The sequence below is a fragment of the Sapajus apella genome, unplaced genomic scaffold (assembly GCF_009761245.1).
Source record: "Sapajus apella isolate SASKATOON/1434 unplaced genomic scaffold, GSC_monkey_1.0 scaffold25, whole genome shotgun sequence".
NCBI classification, from domain to species: Eukaryota; Metazoa; Chordata; class Mammalia; order Primates; family Cebidae; genus Sapajus; species Sapajus apella.
This window is the reverse complement of record NW_022436965.1, coordinates 12,530,188-12,547,517: the sequence shown is the minus strand read 5'-3', so window position 1 is coordinate 12,547,517 and position 17,330 is coordinate 12,530,188. Positions and strand designations below refer to the sequence as shown.

The 17,330-nt window shown below is 43.3% G+C and overlaps 1 protein-coding gene across 1 annotated transcript in view; it reads right to left on the bottom strand.

Annotated features, from left to right (window-relative positions):
* Positions 1-12,011, bottom strand: part of LOC116559951 (quinone oxidoreductase-like protein 2) — a gene marked incomplete at its 5' end in the record, with an annotated part of 27,756 nt that extends 15,745 nt beyond the window's left edge. Inside the window, 9 exon segments of the mRNA XM_032291116.1 lie at positions 2,014-2,195; positions 6,549-6,630; positions 7,493-7,602; positions 8,387-8,452; positions 8,988-9,046; positions 10,331-10,427; positions 11,474-11,497; positions 11,499-11,583; positions 11,677-12,011. Of these exon segments, the coding sequence (XP_032147007.1) occupies positions 2,014-2,195; positions 6,549-6,630; positions 7,493-7,602; positions 8,387-8,452; positions 8,988-9,046; positions 10,331-10,427; positions 11,474-11,497; positions 11,499-11,583; positions 11,677-12,011 (1,040 nt within the window).
* Positions 12,012-17,330: the final 5,319 nt, after the last annotated feature.

Below are 17,330 nucleotides of genomic sequence, written 5' to 3'. Positions count from 1 at the left end.
GGGCCCACTTTAGAATAAAGGCTGTTGAACGAGGTGCAGTGGCTCAAGCCTATAATCTAAGCACCTTTGGAGGCCAAGGCAAAAGGATCACTTGAGCCCAGGAGGTCACGACCAGGCTGGGCAACCTAGTGAGACCTTGTCTCTACAATGTATAAAAATATTAGCCAGGCATGGTGGCATATGCCTGTAGTCCCAGTGATATGGTTTGGCTGTGTCCCCATCCAAATCTCATTTTGAATTGTAGTGCCCATAATCCCCATGTGTCATAGGAGGGACCTAGTGGGAGGTAACTTAATCAGGGGGACAGTTACCCTTATGCTGTTCTTGCGATAGTGAGTGGGTTCTCAAAGGATCTGATGTTTTTGTAAGGGGCTTTTCCCCAGCACTTTCCTTTGCTGCTGCCATGTGAAGGAAGACATGTTTGCTTCCCCTTCCACCATGGCTATAAGTTTCCTGAGGCCTCCCCAGTCATGCTGAACTGTGAGTCAATTAAACCTTTATATATATATATATATAAATTACCCAGTCTCAGGTATGTCTATATTAGCAGTGTAAGAACAGACTAACACACCCAGCTACTTGAGAGGCTAAGGCAGGAAGACTGCTTGAGCCCAGGAGGTCAAGGCTGCAGTGAGCCACGGAGCTCTCACTGCACCACTATACCATTATGCTCCAGCCTGTGCAACAGAGTGAGATACTGTCCCCCCCCCAAAAAAAAAAAAAATCAAGGCTATCTATTCAACTACCTCAACCACTTTGTGGAAGAAAATTGGACATATAGACAAATGTCACTCCATAGGTTGCACTGAGGTAACTCAGTTTGAAGATTATGAACTTAAGAAGCAGAAATAAGAAGAATACACTTTAATGAGGGAAGAACCATTTGCTTTATACAAAGACTTACTTTAGGATTTAGGATTCCTTTAATGCATGTGCCTCTTTGGAGAATTTTAAATAATCTACAGAAATTCAAAAGTATTCTGCAGCCCAGTATGAAAAGTCCCCTACAGTACCACTGCTAAGCAGTGAGTTACAGAAACAACTTTTGCAAACATCTTTGATATAAAATACGTGTATATTTGTTTGGTTTTTGCTTTTTGCTTTTCTTCTTTAGAAGGGAAATGAGAAGCTATTGCTAAAACACAATTATCCAGAAGGCAAGGAGGAAGGCAAGAGATGGGAGAGTTTTACCAGCTCTCTCTCCCGGCATTCCACTTGGACTACACAATCACTTTGCTTTTTCTCTAAGCACAGCACCAGGCATGGTGCAGTGATGAACAAACATATAGACTGCCTGCCATTCAGCTCAGGGGCTAGAGAACCAACTGGATCCCTTTTGTGGGTCGGCTGCTCTCTCTGCTTCTGCTGCTCCTACTTGAAACTGAGATAAACTACAAAATTATGCTTGCCAGGATGACATGAGAAATGAAACCAATGCTATCAGAGTCTACTCCAGAATCCTTGGTTGCAAACAGAATAAGAACTGGTGTGATACAACACTCCTACTAAATCTCCAGTTATATTTTTTAAATAAAACAAGTCAAGGAAGTATCTACACTGCTGGTTGCTTTAGAAAGCAGTAAGGTGAGAAGAGCCCGTACCTTGGTCCACAGTGAAATGGGAAAAGGGGAATTGCTGCCCCAGTAATTCTAATATCTGAACAATACCCTCTGCGAGAATTGCCCACAGACATGGATATAAAGTAGTTAGTGGGAGCTGGCATAGCTGAATTTAACACATGCATAATTTCTAAAGCATTTGGCATTGCCAACTAGAGAGTCTGCAGTCATTTTTTGGATATTTTCCAGCTGGGTATTTTGTTTTTGCTATATATAAGCATTTCCTGATTTTCTCTGCTTCTATTCCTTTTCACCCACCCACTCAGCTGTTCTCGTTGATGCTGATGCCTACAGGAGAAGTGAACAGCAAAGATGAGAGAGAAGCAAGGCCAGAAGGAAGGCAGAGATCAGGAAAGGTTTCAGCTCGAGCTCCTGGGCAGACCACCCCACACACCTGCGGAGAGCCTCCAGGAAGACGTCTCCTCCCACCATGTCGATGGCCACATTCACCCCGCCCTTGCCCACCAGCTTCCTCACTGCATCCTTCAGGCTGCCCTGACTGTAGTTCACACTGGACTGCGCACCCCTCTGCAGCACCAGCTTGCACTTCTCGTCACTTCCAGCAGCAGCTATTACCTGCATCAAGAACACAAGGTATCTGATTATCCAGAATGTGTCCCAAGAAAGTGGCACCCCACCTACCCCAACTCCAGCCAAGCCATGCTGCTCAACGAAATCATTGTGACTTTGCTGCCCTGGCGTTGGCCTTGAGCACACACGTCGAGCCCAACACACAGACCATCTTACTGGCCTCTCCATGCCCTACTGGCCATGCGGTCCACATTTCTAGAAATCCTGGAACCCTAAAGGGGTAACTAGAAGGTGGTTTGAGAGACACTCAGAAAGTCTTCTCAAATGCAAATGAAAACCACCATTTATTGAGCACCTACTATGAAACAAGCAGTAAGGATACAAGATAGATCCTTTAGAGCTAAGAAAGCAAGATACAGCAGAGTGATGGGGAAAATACAGACGGGTCCAGAAATGTAAACAAAAGGCACCCAATCTAGATCTAGAGGGTAAGGAATGACTTCCTAGAGGGTAAAACATGATTCAATAGAAAAATCTTGAGGTTAGAGAGACCTTGGTCCAAATCCTGGCTTTGCCACTCACTATGTTACCCTAGGCAAATTACTTAGTAAGAACTAATGCATTTTGTTACTATTTGCCAATTACTACTCTAAATGTCTTACATATATGAATAACTCATTTAATTATAATAGCCCAATGAAATATACAGTATCATTATCCTTGTTTTGTAGATGAAGAAACTGAGGCAAAAGAAGTTAAGTAACTTGTTACCCAAGGAAGGTGACAAAAAATGGGATACAGGCTGGGCGCGGTGGCCCATGCCTATAATCCCGGCACTTCAGGAGGCCAAGGTGGGTAGATCACGAGTCAAGAGATTGAGACCATCCTGGTCAACATAGTGAAACCCCGTCTCTACTAAAAATACAAAAATTAGCCGGGCATGGTGGCGCACGCCTGTAATCCCAGCTACTCAGGAGGCTGAGGCAGGAGAATTGCCTGAACCCAGGAGGCGGAGGTTGCGGTGAGCCGAGATCGCGCCATTGCACTCCAGCCTGAGTAACAAGAGCGAAACTCTGTCTCAGAAAAAAAAAAAAAAAAATGGGAGACAGAGCTGGAGCCCAAACCCAGGTAATTTGTCTCCAGAGTCCAAGCATTTAACTTCCATTCTGTTTGCCAGCTTCTCAAGGTTTCAGTTACCTCATCAGTAAAGTAAGACATTTTAAAAACTATCTCCAGGCACAAGCTCAAGAGAAAAAAAAGAAAAATAATTAAATGGTACACTGTATATAAAGCACTTGAAAACAAAGTGTTAGGTAATTTGAAGCCATTGTTACACACGTGCAATCATTTATTCTATTTGAATCTCGTAAGAACAATATGAAGGAAGTATAATTACTACCATTCTGCAGAGACACAGACTCAGAGAGGTTGGGCAATCAACCAGGGTCGTCCAGGTAGCAGGTGTTAGAACAACTATTCAAGCCCACTGCTGCGTTACTCCAAAGCCCATGCTTTTCCACTCCATCAGCCTAGGAGAAAACCATACCTAAGGCTGACACGGATGGCATAGATGCTGGTGGGCCATACTGTGGGGAAGTCTGGGGTTTGGAAGTCTTCAGAAAAGCTGCAAACACTCAAGTCTTGCCTAGACGTGCCTCATGATGGGGCAGCACCCACCAGCCCAAGCACTTTAGTCTCAAGGTGAATTTGCAATGGAATACTCCAAGAACACTGGTGCCCTTGAAAGATTCCAAACTGACCCATAGCTATTTGAAACTGAATGCTTCCCTCAAATGCTCCCTGGTGGAACCCTGAAATAGCTGCAGTTCACTGAGGTCTATTAGCACACAGTGCCACAGTGGGCAGACACTGCTCTAGGGTCAGGCACCTGAATTGAATCCCAAGATTCTCACGGGGTCTCCATGAGACCTGCAGTGAACCATTTTCTCTCTTGGTGCCTCGCTTTCTTGACTTGTGAAATAGGGATAATAAACACTTATACTACCCATTTCCCAGGGGCTTTTGAGGATCAAGGGTAAGATAATTGCTGTGGAGGCACTTTGGAAGCAATATGAAATGCTGTAGACTCAAGGTGTAATCAAAATGACCTGTTCTACATAGGTGGCATGGTAACATTTATATTTTTGTTTCCTTTTGTTTAAAACCATTATTGCTGTTAAAGGAAATACAGTGTAGATTAATTTTAACATATTAATTAAAGTGAGCTTTTCTCTCTACTATTTATAACAATTTAAAACAATTTGTACAATTTTATCTTCCTAGAAATGTTAAATAACCAATAGCTCTAGACAATAAAGCCAATTACAGTTTCTTCCCCAAACAGGAGCTAAAAGCTCAACCTTTTAACATGAAATGTGTTCATATCACTTGAGGAGCTTCCTGGTATCTATGATTACTTTCAGAACTCACATGTCCTCCCGAACGTAACTTAATATGAGAAAGGAGAGATGTCCCTTAAAGGAGTTCCAGACCAATTCAATTATCTCCAAACCTATATATACCTAGCTGCCCTCTGGATATCCAACTGCATGCTCCACAGGAAACTCACATTCAACACAGCCAAAACCCAACTCACTCTTCCTGCCGTGTTCTCAATCTCAATAGATGGCAACTCCACAAGTTAACTTAGTTTGCTCCTTCCCACTCAATGTCTAATAATAACAGGATTCTTTTTAAAGTGATTCTTACTGGCATGCCCCGCCCTCTAATAGGCATTGCACGTGTAATCTCAATATTCCCACAACAAATTCATGGAGAAAGCATTCATTTACAAGGGAGAAAGCTGACGATATTAAGCTGGAGGCAGAACTGGAATATGAACCTATGTCAAGCTAACTTTAAAGGTCTTGTTCTTTTGACTAGAGCAGGATGCTCTCCAGGTACCAAATTATCTATTTTTTTCCACGTCAGTATCTCTCAATGCATTGCTTCTGTTGCGTTGGTTCAGGTATCCTATCCTAATCCTGGCTTGGATTGCTCCAAGAGCCTGTCCTATTGCTTCCAGACTATGCTTGACCTTTCCCCTATCCCTCATCCCCATGGCTACCGGAGTGAACTTTTCCAAATGCGAAAATATCATTTCATTTCCCTGCTTTAAATCCTCAAATGCTCCCAATAGCTTCCAATAAATGTTCAAATTCTTCAGCCCCACACAAGGCCCCTCATGACCTTATCTCTGCCCTCCTCTCTAGAGTCACCTCCCACCATTTCACCCCGGGTCCTTGGCTCCAGAGATGCTATTTGCAATTCTCTGAATGTGCCATGCTAGTTCCTAGTTCTCTGTCTTCTAATAAGCCCTCCCACCACTAAAAAAGGCCTTCACTTCCCTTCTTACTTATCACAACCCATTCTTTAAAAGTCAGTTTAAATGTTTACCTTCTCCAAGAAGTCCCCCTTTTCCAACACTCACAGCTTCAGGAAGATGCATCTGAAGAGACCTAAGTCTTTTTCCATTATTCATTCATTCATTCATTCATTTAAGAAATAGTTCTTAGGCCGGGCGCGGTGGCTCAAGCCTGTAATCCCAGCACTGTGGGAGGCCGAGGCGGGTGGATCACGAGGTCAAGAGATCGAGACCGTCCTGGTCAACATGGTGAAACCCCGTCTCTACTAAAAATACAAAAAATTAGCTGGGCATGGTGGCGCGTGCCTGTAATCCCAGCTACTCAGGAGGCTGAGGCAGGAGAATTGCCTGAACCCAGGAGGCGGAGGTTGCGGTGAGCCGAGATCGCGCCATTGCACTCCAGCCTGGGTAACATGAGTGAAACTCCGTCTCGATCAACCCAGTAATACTGCACCTAACATAAGAAATAGTTCTTGAGGGCCTACTGTGTTCTAGGTACCATGCTAGGTGCAGGACTACAGGGATGAACCAAAGAGACACTGTCACTGCCTTCATGGGGATTACAATCCAGTAAGAGAGAGACAATAACACAATAACGAGACAAGTAACCACACCCTGAGCTCTGTATTATGAAAGAGAAGTAGACGGTGCTATAAAATTACACATACAGAGAAGGGAAAGGGGACTCACCTAGACTGAGAGACAGAGGATACTTCTCTGAAAAAGTGACGTTTGAGTTTAAATCTGAACGACAACTCTGAGCATTAGAGGTAGAGAAAATAGCATGTGCAGAAGGCATGAAGTGGGTCAGACCTTGCCAGGTTCTAGTAACTGGAAGGATGAGTGATTTGCTTCTAGGCCCCCTCCCTAGTCTGTAAGAAAATAGATGGCAAGACCCTGCTCTGGGTTACTTTATATCCCCAGTGCCTTGCACATGATTTTTAACCAATGAATGAATATATTGTTGGAATAAATATATGTTTGAAAACTGGAGTTAGGATTTTTTTTAAATGGAGACTCTAACATACAAATACCTTGGCCTGAAGAACATTTGTTGCCACATCTATCACTGCAAGGCCTGTTGCTCCAGCTGCTGCTGTCACTAAAACAACTTCACTGTACCAAAGAAAGACGAATGTTACTTCAGAAACCTTCAAAAGTCAACCAGTAATATGATTTCACAAACATTTTAGAAACAACATTTTAAAGCAAGAATGTTAGAGATCATTTCATTCAAACCTTCATATACACCTGTTCTCCACTCTGTAAGTTTATGGATGTGACTTCTAGATTCATGCTAATTTGGTTCAGATTTGAAAACTTCCCAGGAAAAAAATTCCTAAATCTCTCTAGGTAGCCTATCCCTCATATCAGTGGCAACCCTTTCTTTGAGGTACCATTCCAATTTATTCTCCAGAAATTCTATTTTAAAATCCTTCTCATATTAGATACTGCCCAATGTTAGAAGGTGATGACCATGTAATGGCCACTGCTCAACCAAACCCACCTCTCTGAAGCAATTCTGAGCGTCAGCTCTCTGAAAACATCAAGAAGCAATATGTATGCTCCAGGTAAAGAGTTGAATGTCAACACCTTTTCTTCTGAAATATCCTACCTAACACACTCAACAAGGCCTCACAGAAACAAATACCACGGGCCTCTATTAAACTCAAAGTAAAATGGGTTTGAATAAACCAACTCTCTACACTTTAATGCTTTTTTATGAGATGATCTCCAGAGTGGTCACGTTTAAGAGAGGTATTTCTCCGAATTCACACTGGCCAAGTTCATGGTCTATCATTTCCTCTCAGACAGAGAGATGTCCTCACAGTCATAAAACCCCAATCTCAAGTGGCTACCTCCCTTTGGCCTTTCCTCTGCCAAAAGGAAGGGAAGAGGTGGGGCACGGCCTTGCTGGACACTTCTGATATCAAGAGAAGGGTATTTTCTAGCCTGGTGTCATCTACACAGTCCTTACCCAGGCTGTGTATGGGCCCGATGCTCAAGAGCAAAAATCGCAGTACCATAGGATATAGGGAGGACAGCAGCTTCTTGTAGGGAGACCTTTTCTGGGATCTGCCACAGGTTCTATAAAAGAGATAACAGTGACTTGTGGATGAAGCATATGTACCTAGTCATAAAGGTTGCTCAGTAAATATTAGGATTTGATTTGGTGACTGATTTGCAAAGGGAAACACTTGCCCATAACCAAGCCCAGTAGAAGTCAAGACTAAGCAAGCTGTGGCAGAGTTCACGACTCGAAGGCATCAGACTTCAAAACCCCAAGGCTGGCATCTGGCTCAGGAAGGAGCCAACAGGTAGAAAAAGGAACACAGATCACTCTACTGTGATGGATGAATGGTATGATGTGTCAGTTTTCCCTTAATAAAGATGGCAGAGGGCGGTGGGGCAGGGGGTAGGGAGAACAACTGTGTACTGTTCATCGCCAGGGGGCACCATTCACACCCTGCACAACCATACTAGACTACCCTGGCTGGCTCCATTCCCAGGGTGTCTCTTTCATAAGCTTTGTGTGGGGAGAAGACCATTACATCCAGCTCAATGCCCAAAACCAGTTTTTCTACTAAAACTACCTAGTCCAAATGAACAGCCAGCTCAGGGACTCAGAAAGCAAAATGCTGTTCTTCATTCAAACACTCAACACAAACAAAGCTCTGCAAAGTGTTGTCATGTTAATGAAGAGGAGTTTAACATTTGAAAAAATGAAGTGCTTAGCTGAGAAACAAGACATGACCAAATAAATACAAAGAAAAAGAAGGAGAGGGGGAGACGGGAATGAGGGATAGGTGGAAATTAAAGAAAACAAAGGAGAAAAAAATTTCCAAGCATTAATCTTGAGCGGTACGGATACCTTCTGATCAATGATGCATTCTTCAGCCATACAATTAAAGTTTCTCATGCCAATAACTCTATCTCCCTAAAGGAAAAATACCATTAAGGATATGTGCAAATACATGACCTTGCATTCCCTTTTCCTGAATTAATCAAAAACAAAAAAAAATCCACATCTCTGACTCCATAAGACACAGGTTGGTCTTAATTATCTATTCATGGTTAATGTTTAGTAAATAAAATAAGGATTGTCTCAATACCACTACCAGGTTGCCAAGCCAATTTGAGTGAGAACATTTGAGACGATGAGATAGAGTAAGGGAAAGGTTGATTTGAATTAGAAGCCCAGTCTTCATTTCACAAGAGGCTCAAATTCTCAGTCCTCTCGGTTAACGACCGAGGTGTTGCCTTTTATTCATAATAAAAAGTTTAAGGCAGCCAGGAATTTCCAGTGACTTATTTTACCCAATTCAGAATTTGTTTCTTGCCTTTTTATTTAGGTTTCCCTTTGGTGTCTGCAGGCAAAAACCAGTAGAAGCAAGGCCCTTTGGCTACAAATGAAGTTAGCACATTTTTCATAGCTACATATATATTGATTCCCTAGACTTCAACTAATTTACCTCTTTAACTGTGCTGACATCTGTGCCTGTCTCCAATACTGTCCCAGAAAACTCGAGTCCTAAAAACATATTGTTTAAAGATTAGGTTATCTGTAAAGTACAACACCATGGAGATGAGAAAACACTGATTGACAGGCCAATCCATTAGGTTCTGGAGCTGAGAGAGTTTAGGTGCCCCTCCTCCTCTCATATGCGGGTAGAGAGGTAAGGGTGTTATACAAACATAAGATTTCATGATCACAACCTGGGAAGCTATAGCAGTCCCAATCTTACCATGACACAAATGAAAATTTCAAGAATGTGCAAAAGCACAGAGAATTACAGGTGCACAGGTACTTCTAACCCTAATCACTGGGACCTTACCTCCTATAGCACCCAATGACAACGATCATCGTATTTATCTGCTTTCAAGTCTCTTCTGCTGACTACAGGGCCCTCAAGGACATGAATTGCGTTTATTCAGACAGTATTTGGCTCAACTGGATGAACTGGTGCTTTCTGCCCTTTCCTCTTTCACTTCCGAAATTTCTGAATTAACAACCATGGTTCCTACTTGAGCTGCCAGGGGAATAGCTCAATTGAGTATGACATCTTCCCCTGCAACCAGCATTTCAGCAAATACAAACAGAAGGAGATGGTTCCAACTGTTGAGACACAACCAAACACCCTGAGACCAAAACACGGTAACTATTTTACAGTCACTATATCTTTAATAATATATATCTGCATAAGACATACATGCGCTATATACTTGCTAAGCTGTACTTATAGCCCTTTAAATAAATTTCAACAACAAAAATCAGTCACTTGTTCACATGTTCGGATCTAGAAGTAGATTAGGAACAAAAATCAGACAATGGGCTGCCAAGAAACCCACAATCTTTTCTTCTCCTTTGGCATTAGGCTTTATTGGGAATGTGTCTGTGAGGCTGCAGGTTTTAGCGTCAAACCAATGTCTGTGATCCTTCAGTGAAGAAACAAAATTGGGGCAATATCCGGCAAAGAAAGGGAATGACTAGGGCCAATGATAATTTTAGTGAACAGAATTTTGGTGAAAATTCATTTGTTCATTTATTCGTATTTAGAGTATTTATTAGCACCCACTAAGAGCCACGTACAATGCTAAGCTGGGGGATACAATGTTGAGCAAGACAGGTGTAGAATCTGCCCTCGTGAGGCTCACAATCCAGTGACCCTAATTCACAGTGAGACGGACACATCCAACTGAACCATCACTGACGGCAGGCAAACACTAACAGAGCACTGCCTGAGACCAAGGGTATGGTTCTGAAAACGCTGTATCTTTTTTTTCTCAAGCAGTCTCTTGGTCTCCCCATACTTACCCGGTGTGAAGGGAAGATGGGGCTTTTCCTGATATTGACCTCGGCAGACCAAAATATCAGCAAAGTTAACGCCACAGAAATGGACATCAACTCTGACCTGCAAAGGAAATAGAGCAGCAAAGCAGAAAACTACACATCCATGGAGACAACGTTCATTCAATTATACCAAAATAGTTACTGAATGACAACGATATGCCAGGTTCTGAAGTAAGAGCTGGGATACGCTCATGAGGCAAAATGGGCAAGGTTTGTGCCTTCATGAAGCTAAAGTATAGCAGAGAAAACAGACATTAACCAGATAATAATGAAGATACATATATTAAAACTCCAGTACAATACATGGGGCACACCTGTGTTCTCAAGCCACTCCACCTAGATTTAGGGATGATTCGAGGATGAATGTCGTTCAGCATGTGAACCCAGGAAGCAGATAGGCTGCCATCATGTGCTCATCCAAATAATCCGTGTTAGCCATGTTAGCTCATAGGCTCCACGCCGGTGACACTTCAGGGCTATGGCCGCCTTTCTCCCTCTCCCTGGGAGTCTCCAGCACTGAAGCCCACTGCCTGCTTGACGCTGTCTGAGGTTCTCATCTCCTCACCAGATGGCACTGTGTTACTAGAGAGGTCAACAGGCAGGACCAAAGTGACGTCCACATTTCAGTGGAACAGCTGCCCATATCCCTAAACGAATCCAATCCCAAATCTCTGCAGTACACCAGAGGCATATGTTCACATGGAAACACGGGGGTCACCGGGCTGGTTTGGGGGAGGCAGACGCCAAATAATTGGATGCCGGCACTTAAAACGTGGAAAGAAGCAAAGGATGAGGTCCATGTACCTGTGTTAAACCAGTAACTTGCACATACAAAGTCGTGTGCAAATCAGAATTCTCTGTTTCTAAGGCAACAGCTCTGAGCACTGAGAAAGAGGCCTATAGGCGTGTTCTGGGGAAACAATCTTCCTTTGGCACTTTGGACCTTGGAAAGGGATTCAACCTCCTAGCCCAGGACGCAGTTGCCCTCCAGTCTCTCGGTCGCCCTCTCGCTTCGGAACTGGGAACTTGATTCAAGAAGGCAGGCTGAGGGGAGTGTGTGGTAGCGGGGAGAAGGGGAGGGCAGAAGGGGATAAGCCAGCCCCCTACCTCTTGAGGCCCGACGGAGCGGGGGGGCCACCTCTTCAATGGTCAGGGGCTTCTTCAACTCTGCGCAAATCGCGGCGCGGTAGTGCCGGCCGCAGCCCTGCCCGGCTCTCCTGCAACACAGAACGAGGGCCGGGTCACTGGGGCAGCCCCGCTAGGGCACCCCGGGACTGCTTGCGGGGCTCAGGGAGGAGCCGGAGTTGCACCTGCAGAGGCACGCCCGAGGGAGGCACCGCCTGCAGAGAACCGCCACCTTGCCGAGGACCGGACCGCGCGAGGGGCGAGGGGGCGTGGCCAGAGCGCGGCCGGAAGGGCCGGACAGCGCCGCCCCGCCCCGGGAGAGCGGAAGGGCGTCCTCAGAGGCCTCCGGACTACGCTCCCCGGCTGCCAAGCCCCAGCGCTGGCGGGGCAGCTCCGGCCCGGGGCGCCCGGCTTCTCCCGCGGCCGAGCCCGAACGAGCGCGCGAGCCCCCTGTTGGGCGTCTCTGGAGGTGTAGCCGGCTGGAAGAAGAAAAGAAAAAGGAAAACACCAGGAAACGGAATTAGATTACCCGAGATTAACGTTTGTTGGCATTTTTTGTAACAAATTTTGGAGACTTGGTTTTTTTTTTTTCATACAATTTCAATTTTTATTTTAAAGGGGCTACGGGTGCAGATGTTACCTGAGTATATTGCGTGATGCTGAGGTTCGGGGTACGAATCATCCCGTCACTTCGGTGCTGGGCCTAGAACCCAATAGTTTTTTCAACCCTTGCCTCCCTCAAAATTGGGAGACTTTTTAAACTACGCTTGGCGACATTTAAATAGTAGTTTGGAGCTGGGTGGCTCACGCCTGTAATCTCAGCACTTTGGGAGGCCATGGCGGGCAGTGGCCCGCGTCTGTGGTCTCAGCAACTCGGGAGGCTGAGGCGGGAGGATCACTCGATCATAGGAATTGGAGGCTGCGGTGAGCTATGATCGCACCACCCTGGGCGACAGAGACCTTCTCTATAGATTAGAAAGATAAGATAAAGGTTCTTGGGTCCTTTGCAGTGCAAAATCCTAAATGCACAGGTAAAGGCTTGATTTTATTTATTTGTTTGTTTGTTTTATTTTTGAGACAGGGTCCCGCTCTGTCACTCAGGCTGGAGTGCAGTGGCACTATCTCGGCTCACTGCAACTTCCAGCCACTTAGGGTCAAACCATCCTCCCACTTCAGCCTCCCATATAGCTGGTACTATAGTCGCACGCCACCACATGTGGCTAACTTTTTTGTATTTTTTGTAGAGACGGGGTATCACCATGTTGCCCAGGCTGGTCTCAAACTCCTGGCCTCAAGCGATCTGCCCACCGTAGCCTCCTGAAGTGCTAGAATTACAGGCTTGAGCCACCACGCCCTGCCAGGTAAAGGCTTTAAAATCAGCATGTGAACGAACGCCTTGTTAGAGTTCAATTCTTGTTACTAATTTTCTCACATTTACAGGATCTAGTTATTAACGATCCAATGTTGAATGAGCCTACACAGATCCAAAGAATACTTCCAATTAAAATCAAGCTAAACCCCACCACAGGGAGAGTGGAAGGCCATTGGTTCTCATGTTCCCAGTGCCCGTATTAGGCTTGGCACCGAGATGCTCAGTAAATGTTTGTTGATTTGCAGACCAACACAGACCATTTGCACTAGGTGAATAAGCACACTCTGGAAGAATTGAAAATATACAATATAATCTCTGAAATACTATAAAACTGGGTAGATCTCTATTGCAACAGTAACCAAATATTTATAGGCTAGCTATATAAGAGAAGCACACATTATCCTGGAGAGAATATTTCATTTGACAGGTAACTTTTTTTTTTTTTTTTTGAGACGGAGTTTCGCTCTTGTTACCCAGGCTGGAGTGCAATGGCGCAATCTCGGCTCACCGCAACCTCCGCCTCCTGGGTTCAGGCAATTCTCCTGTCTCAGCCTCCTGAGTAGCTGGGATTACAGGCACGCGCCACCATGCCCAGCTAATATTTAAAGAGAGCTTGATGCCTTTAAAAGACATCTGGCAGAAAAGTAATCTCAGATTCAAGCCTATCTCTACCACTTGTTTGTGTGGGTTTGACATTGACACTTGTTGGCTCTCTGCCTCAGTGAACTCCTCTGTAAAGTGAACACATTGGGCAGAATAATCCCTAAATTGCTAAATTATTTCTATTTTTTTGACAGAAACAGAATTCCCAAGTAAAGCATGACCTGGAAGGCATGATCAGGAATGAAATAAAGGGAAAATGAAAGGGAAAAATGAAGTAAGAATGAACTTCTGAAATTATGGCCTAAAGGCTCTGGAGGAAAGAAATCTAAGAGCAAGGTCCTCACCTTGGATATACAGTAGAGCTTACTGTTATTTTAATAGCACTCACAAGAAATTTGAGAAGTCATTTGAGTCCTCTCTCCCTTCCCACAAGAGGAAGACTAGAACAATGACTAGAAGCTGAGAAAATGAAAAAACTTGTGTTTCCAATAAGACATGAAAGCACTTTGTGAACTGCTAATCATTAGGCATATAAAATCAAACCAGGAATAATAAAATCAAACCAGGAATAATGGAGAAATACTAACATTATCATCAAAGTGAACATTCTGGTTGCTAAAAAGTGAGTGGCAAGGCACACTGGCTCACACCTGTAATCTCAGCACTTTGAAAGGCTGAGGTGAGTGGATCACTTGAGGCTAGGAGTTTGAGAACAGTCTGGGCAACATAATGAGACCCCCCTCTCTACCAAAAATACTAAAACTTAGCCAAATGTGGTAGCACACGTCTGTAGTCCCAGCTGCATGGGAGGCTGGGGCATAAGAATCACCTGGAGGTTGCACTGAGCCAGGATTGCGCCACTGTACGCCAGTCTGGGTGACAGAGTGAGATCTTGTCTGAAAAAAAAAAAAAACAGCAACAAGAAAGTGCACATTTATTAAGTATGAAACCAGGATTTATTGTCCTGAGGATGAAATATTATATATGGAAAGTGTTTTGTAAAATATTAAGTATTTATACAAGATATAAAGCAAGCAGCTCTTAATTAAGCTCCATGAAAGCAGCAATCATTTAATCTCCTTTATGTTTTCAGTACTTTGCACAAGACCTGACACAGGCATTTAATACATGTTTATTTAATGAATTGTTCAATAAACACTGAGTTATCCATTATCAATTTTCCACATACAAAAAAGTATCTTTAAGAATCAAACTTATTTTTAATTGTTTTTATGGAAAATTTCTCAATTATGATTTTCATAATATCCTTGTCTTTCTCAAATAATATGAAAATATTTGGGACAAGAATATTTAGAGAAATCAACTAGTTTGGAGAAATTAGTCAAGACTGCATTCTGCATTTATAACAATATCTGAAAAAAATAGTAAAAGCCCCATTAAGAAGAATCTTGGAGAGAGATGAAAGTATTTTCGGTAATTGAGGTGATTTTAAGCACATATGCAAAATAACTTTCACATTTCCAAAGAGAATCAAAGGTATGTGACAAGACATTTAATAGTAGTTGCTATAGTAGCAAAAGAAATATTTGGTCTATCCATCAAAGTGCTGCCACCACACCCTGCTATCTACTTTTGGCGATTGTTTCTGATTATTTTATTTTATTTGAAGGGAAGATGGAAATGGGACAAGAAGAATAAAATTTGAGTCCTGGGAGAGAATCAGACCAAGCAGCTAAATCTGAACCATCTATCCTCTGGAAGAAAAGAAAGAAAGGATAAATAGCTGCCCTGCAAACCAGCTTGAGGGCTCATTAAGGAAGTAAAAGAGTAACAGATGACTCTTCCTTCTGGTATAGCTCACATGAAGAGATAATATTTAACATCCAGAAGCTGCTGGAGGGCTGAGGGTGGAGAAGCAAGCCAATGCTGAATACACAAACAGCTATGTTTTCACAGAATAATAGACAAACAATATATAAACAATGTAAGCACCATGCAGGACTATGCGGAAAATGCAAAATTATCCTCCACAGTTAAAATGCTTTAACCAGTAGATTGTCAGTCCCTTGAGAATATAGACTGTCTCAGTAGCCTCAGAGCATACCACCACTCCTGGAACATTGCAGGTTCTCAGCAAATGGTAGGAAGGTGTGAGCGGCTGCCAGCCACAACATAACTATCCAAAGCCACGAATCCAGACAATTTTAAGGGTTATTGCACCCACTTCCTTAGCTAAGTATACAGATGCTGAACATAATCTCATCTTCTTTATAAGTAGTTCAGTATTGCCATGTTAGATATAAATTCTCTTCTGCCACAATGATGTCCCCCCAAATTCCTGAGGTGGGTAGGAGTAGTTTGCTTTTTCACTGCATTCCCCTAAGAAGGCTCTTTCTGATTGTTACAGTTGGGGTTAACTTTTATCAACTTCAGAAATGTACTTTGGCCATTAATATGCATATTGACCTACTCTATTCCAGGAAATGTGTAAGATTTCTATGTAAGTCATTTGCTCCAAAAGTTATGGAATCATAGAATTTTTGGAGCTGGAATGGGTCTTTGAGATATTCTAATCAAACCACTTCATTTACAAGTAAAAAATCTGAGGTTAGGGGAGAGGCTGCTCTTAATACTGTGCTCTTCGGATCTCACTTCTCAACACTATTCTTAATAGTGATAATATTTCACATTTTCATAGTTCTTCATAGGCTTCAAATCTCTGTCACCCAAATTTTTTCATCCTGCTAACCATGAGAGTAATAATAATCACAAGTAGCACTGGCTAGGTGTGGTGACTCACATCTAAAATTCCAGCACTTGGGAGGCCTTGGCAGAAGGACCCCTTGAGGCCAGGAGTTTGAGAACAGCCTGGGCAACATAGTGAGATCCCAACTCTATTTAAAAAAAAAAATAGAAAAATTAGACATGGTGGCATGTGCCTGAAGTCCCTGCTACTAGAAAGGCTGAAGAGGGAGAATCGCTTGAGCCTAGGAGTTCAAGCTTGCAGTGAGCCATGATTGTGCCCCTGCACTCCAGCCTGGGCATCAGAGGGAGACCCTGCCTCTAATAAAAATAAACAAGTAAACACGTAAATAAGCAGTAGCACTTACTGGTTATTTCTGACAAACCAGTCACTAAGTGCTTTTGCATGATTTCATTAATCAACCCCCAATAGTTCTATGACTAGGATACTATTATTTTTGCTCTTTTATAGATGGGGAATATAGGCTTAAGGAGGTCAAGTAACTTGCCCAACACTACAGAGCTAGGAAATGGAGCAGTTTAGAATCATCCTGATTGCCTGGTATCAGAGCCTCTACAACAGTATCTGGCTGCCTACTGTGCTTTCCCTGATACCCCCGAAAGCACCCAAAGAAGGTATTATACAATATATTTTAAAGCAATGCTTTGCTTGCAGTTTTAAGCCTCATTTTATAGGAATTTTACACTCATTCAAGCCTAGAAAATAGATTAATTCCCTGGAGGAGAGAATAGAGAAAGCAGCCTTCAGGGATGCCTGTGGTTAAGGGACAAGAGCAGAAAGAGATCCTAACGCATAATTAGGGTTACTACACTATTCCGTACAGCCATAAGCTTGAAAACACACTTATTTCATTTAAATGTAAAGTCTATTGCACAAGATTAAAACTGTGATTATGTAAAGTTGTTTTCATATCCACTCACTCACAAATATGATTTGAATAAAACAATGTGCTGACAGGGTTGCCTGGTTACCAGTCATCATTTAAGCAGGTACCAGCAGGCATTTGGGCTACATTCCTGGCACCCAGATGGGCCAATTTGGAAGCAGCAGTGACCTGGGCAATGGCTGCTGTGCCTCTTAAAACCAACCATGAGGATTAGATGCAGGGAACTGTCTTCCACCTTGAACCATCATTGTTA